The sequence below is a fragment of the Lytechinus pictus genome, chromosome 3, assembly GCF_037042905.1.
Source record: "Lytechinus pictus isolate F3 Inbred chromosome 3, Lp3.0, whole genome shotgun sequence".
In the NCBI taxonomy this organism is placed as follows: domain Eukaryota; kingdom Metazoa; phylum Echinodermata; class Echinoidea; order Temnopleuroida; family Toxopneustidae; genus Lytechinus; species Lytechinus pictus.
Window position 1 is genome coordinate 39,066,418 of NC_087247.1, and position 4,968 is coordinate 39,071,385.

The 4,968-nt window shown below is 36.3% G+C and overlaps 1 protein-coding gene across 1 annotated transcript; it reads left to right on the forward strand.

The window, feature by feature from the left end:
• The first annotated feature begins 1,238 nt into the window (after positions 1-1,238).
• LOC129257282 (high mobility group protein 1 homolog) lies at positions 1,239-4,207 on the forward strand. Its single transcript, XM_054895570.2, has one exon. The coding sequence runs from the start codon at positions 1,589-1,591 to the stop codon at positions 2,201-2,203; it is 615 nt and encodes a 204-aa protein (XP_054751545.1). The 5' UTR covers positions 1,239-1,588; the 3' UTR covers positions 2,204-4,207.
• The last annotated feature ends 761 nt before the right edge of the window (positions 4,208-4,968 follow it).

The window sequence follows — 4,968 nt, forward strand, 5'->3', positions numbered from 1 at the left end:
CGAGTGTGCGAAGCGAGTGAGCAAAATTTCAACATCTATTGATTACAAAAATCCAAGTTGGTGATAGATTTTGACATAATATTCAGAAAATAATATCATATTCCCCCCTCATCACTTTCCTTTTCTTTCCTTTTCTGTTTATTTTCTTGGTCGTGAAAAATTAAGCTCCCATCTGCCACGCTAGTGCTATTAGAAATGAATCTGTTCTAGCAAAATAGAGAGAAAATAGTCTTTAAACTGACTAAAATAATTGTTGCAACCATAAAAATGAGCTATTATGGATAAATCTTTCACATCGGGACCTATATTAAGCTACTTTTTGCCAGAAGCGCCATATATACTCGGCCCCCTCGAGCATATAGAGCTTCGCCCTGATGCTTACAATGGTAACAAAAATCCTGTTCACCGTGGCGTACAAAAAAAAAGAGAAAAAAGGAAAGAGAGGAGGGTGAAATATGATATCATCTTTTTAACATTATGTCAAAATCTATCACAAAGTTGGATTTTTGCAATAAAAATGTCAAACATTTTTGCTCACTCGCTTTTATATATGTATATATATATTTGCCCGATACGCCATATCGCCCCCTCAAAATGTTTGCCTTATGACGCCATTGCCTGTTCCATGATATGACCGGGAATTGTTTGGCTCTTGCCCCCCCCCCCCCCCCCCTGGCCACCGACCCCTGTTACGCCGCTGAGGACCCCTCGTCCCTATATACAAACTATGTTTTGTTTTCCTTTTGCTGCACTGGCTGATTTAGACCTTTTTTTTCACAAGACTATATCTATATTTGTAAACACAGTATTTTACAGTAGGCATATTGAGTCTATAGTATATGGTCTATTCTAAATTTACCCCAAAGATACGTTATGGTATTCAAAATGGTGTAGCGTTAAAAAGAAAATGAATTCAATAATATGCAAAACGCATAGGCCCGTATTCTGAAGTCGGGTTTAACTTAAACTCAGGTTTAAAGTTGTGGTTTAAGTATGGACAGCCAATTGTTACATAATCACTAACAGTAGAGATATCATACGTCAGCTCATTCGGCTCTCAAATCATTTATAATTGTGTAGGAAGTATAAATAGATGATTGTCTTCACCATCAATGAATCAGGAAAGAGCACAGTAAACATAAGAAACATACAACTTAATAAAAATGTTGATACTTTTGGCTTCCCATATTTAAACCACAACTTTAAACCTGAGTTTAAATTAAACCCGACTTCAGAATACGGGCCATAGTGGCGACAGTTGAGAAACAAAGTCTTGTACTCTGTACGCGCTACCATACACAGCGTGCAAAAATATAGTCGATAAATTCGGTTCATTAGCATATACATGCACTGTTTCGGCGTCAGCACGCTAACCCTATGTGCATTTGGCGCCATTAGCATTGTGTTGTACGCTTGGCCAATACTCACGTGTGGTAGCTGCCGTTCATCTGCATACTACACCCCCGCAACCTTGGCATTATTTCTGAATTTTTAAGACTGTTCGCAAAGGAAACTTTACTTTATCATTCTGAACTGTTTACTGCAGATATTTGTAGTGCTAGTACGAGGAATTTTTTATAACATCATCATGGGAAAGAATAAGAAGGACCCAAATAGGCCCCGTGGACGCATGTCTGCCTACGCGTACTTTGTACAGGATCGCCGTAGCAAAGCTGAAGGGCAAGTGAATTTCACCGCCTTTTCAAAGGATTGTGCCGATAAATGGAGGGGTATGACAGATGGCGATAAACGTCCATTCAACGATAAATCAGCTACTGATAAGATCCGTTATGATCGGGAGATGTCGAGTTACATCCCTCCTATGAAAGAAAAGAATTCGAAAGGTGGACGACGCCGAGCCAAAAAAGATCCAGATGCACCGAAGAGGAATCTGTCAGCTTTCTTCCTTTTCAGCCGAGACGAGCGGGGTGCTATCAAGAATGAACACAAAGATTGGTCAGTTGGAAAGATTGCACAAGCGCTTGCTAAGATCTGGAAGACGGTTTCCCTAGAAACCAAGGAGAAGTATGATGCTGAAGCTGCACGAGACAAGGAGCGCTACTTGAAAGAGATGGCAATCTTCAAGGAAACAAAGCCAAAAGCACCAAGAAAGCCGCAGAGGAAGGAATCAACCAGCTCAAGTTCCTCAGATGACTCAAGTTCAGATGACTCAAGCTCTGATTCCGACAGTGATGAAGAGTAAAAAGTGCACCAAACTATTAATTTTGGGGGTCTAGAAGAACTTAAGACTTGTTTAGACTGCCAAGACGTACCCGGCCTCAGCCTGTATGATGACCATCAAACATTATTGACCTTGTTAAAAGTATTGATTAAGCTGTTATTTTTTAGATCTCCTGTTCAACATTTTGTCACGTTTTAGTTGCTGCTTTAATCAGTAGTATCAACGAGATGTAGATCTAGTGACAGTGTGAAATGATGGACAAATGATGTAATAATAATATGATATTGATAGTCTACTGTTGCATTTCTGACTTCATAATGTATTCTATGTTCGAGGTCAAACTCTTTTTTTACTGATTGGAAGAATGAAGACATAATCTGGCCCACGAGGTCTATACTAGAAATTATGATGTTCCGGTCTTTGGCCTTTTGTTTTCTATCAGGACAAACCTAAAGTCATTCAATATTTCATGAAAGAGGGTACATAAAAAAAGTCAATTGCAAATGCCTGTTACTGTTGGTCCAGTGCCCTGTTAATATCTGGTAAAATTGTGAAGTGTAGAATGTAATATTGAAATTTAAGTGTTCCTGGCTTGACTATCAATCCTTGTACATTTTTCAGAAGTTTACCATAATACTATTGTAAAGTGTAATGACCTACAAAAATCTTGGATACCAATTGAAATATGTGAAGTGAAGCAGGATACATTTATTCCCACTCCCTAAAAGAAATGACCACTTTTTTGCTTATATTAATGTATCTGACTATGAGGAACACTGGCACAAGTCCCCTTGTTTTGTAAGTAACAATGACAATAAATTGTGTACAGTTTTGTAAATAGTAGTATTGTGTGAATTATACTTAGTGTAAAGTGACAGAATCCTGCATAATGTTCTTACTGGCAAATTAAGCTGAGATTTTTAGTCAAATTTTGTATTAATGCTATTGTATGATGTACATGTACTTTACTCTTGTGAAATAACATTTACCACTATAGTTAGGAAATAGAGAAAGTATAATTGCAACTTTTTATTATTTTTAAAGCAGTCCTCAAATCATTTTATCCTCAATCAAAGTACATTATCTTCATTTCAAGCTCAAAAGGTTTAGTGTTATTTTTATCAGAAATGCTGTCAGATTGTGACTACGGGTAATATACACTATTGTTTAGTCTGGAATGTGATTTTTCAAATTTCATAAGGAATGTGCATCTTAGTATAAAATTTCCTTTTGATCCTAGCTTCTACATACCATGACAAAACCATCTGCATGATTATTTACTGTTTTCTGTTTGTTTTGAAGTTAGCATCAACTGCAGTGTAAATTAGGTCTTCCACATTTTGACCAAGTATCAGTCAGTCATAAATTCTAATACAGCCATGTTTAATGGCCCAATGTATGGCATGTTTTGTTTGTTATCAGCATATGATGCATCATGATAAGTTTAAACATGACAGCTCCATGTACATGTATGTTTTATGTGTATACAACTAATGTTATATGATCCATAGTTGGAACTATGTGCCTAAGTCACTTACATATTTGTTTGAATTAATGAAGCTTGAATGAACTGATCTGCAGAGGTGTATATTTTGCTGGAAATTGATGTGATTTTTATGGTGTTCTTCACTTTGAATTGTTATGCCAGAAATTGTCTGTTTTCAACTTGATGGTAATTATCAGAAATATAGGATCTTTGAAAAAAAATATGTGTGTTCATTCCAGTTTGAGAATTACTGTTTGGAAAAGAAAAAAAAAATGTTCTGAAAGGGTGCTTTAAAGCAAAGAAATTATATTAATCCCTGCTCAAGTTTATGCACAGGTAAGGAGTATTTTTCAGTGGTTGGAGATCAATGTACACATGATTTCACTAAGCATGCCACTGCTGATGCTAATTCTCAAGGCATCCTTTCCATGTATTTTATTTTTGTGACGTTTCAGTCTTCAGCGTCCATCACAGTCTGTCATTGTATGTTATATTTTTTCTGCGTCATAAATAAAGAATGTTTTTAATTCAGAGAACAATATTATGAATTTAAGTAAATCCTTTTCTTTGATGTAGTTCTAAAACAAGTGGTTCTTTTGGTCAGTGAGTGAGCTTATAATGCACATCATATCGTGACATCATTTCGGGTATGTTAAAGCTATAATTGTTCAGTGCTCCATTGGAGTATTGTGACAACCATTTTCGAGTGAAGTTAGAATTAATGCACGCTGTATAGTGAATTTGTACTTTCACCCATGTTCAAATTTTTTTCAGTAACAACGGAATATTAATCTGAAGCACTGGCCTGAATGAATGAATAGTTTCGGTCAACTCGTATAGGCGGGCTTGCTTCAAGTTTGACTCCTGATAGCACCATAGGTGTCTACCACATTGAATTTGTCATGGGTGAATGAAAAATTAGCTATGAAGGGGTACTCCAGACTGAAAGTAATGTAACACATTAGTAAAATCAGACAACCAAAACACTGAAAATTCGAAATAAGAATCAGACAGGAATAAATAATGAACTTATGACACTTGTGTTTTTATATGAAATTTTATTTGTTCAAATTTGGTCCAAGAATGAAAAAAAAATATTGAACTGACAACTGATTTAATGGTTAGGTAATCATTTCTGCAACTTATTAGTGGTGACATGACTTCGTCCCACCTGTTGCATGGCGCAGCGGTCACTACGTGCATATGAAGGGATGCTGTAGGCTGAAGATATGCATATCTCAATAAATAAAGTAAAAATCACCGAGCAAAATGCTGAAAATTTGATCAAAATGGGATAACA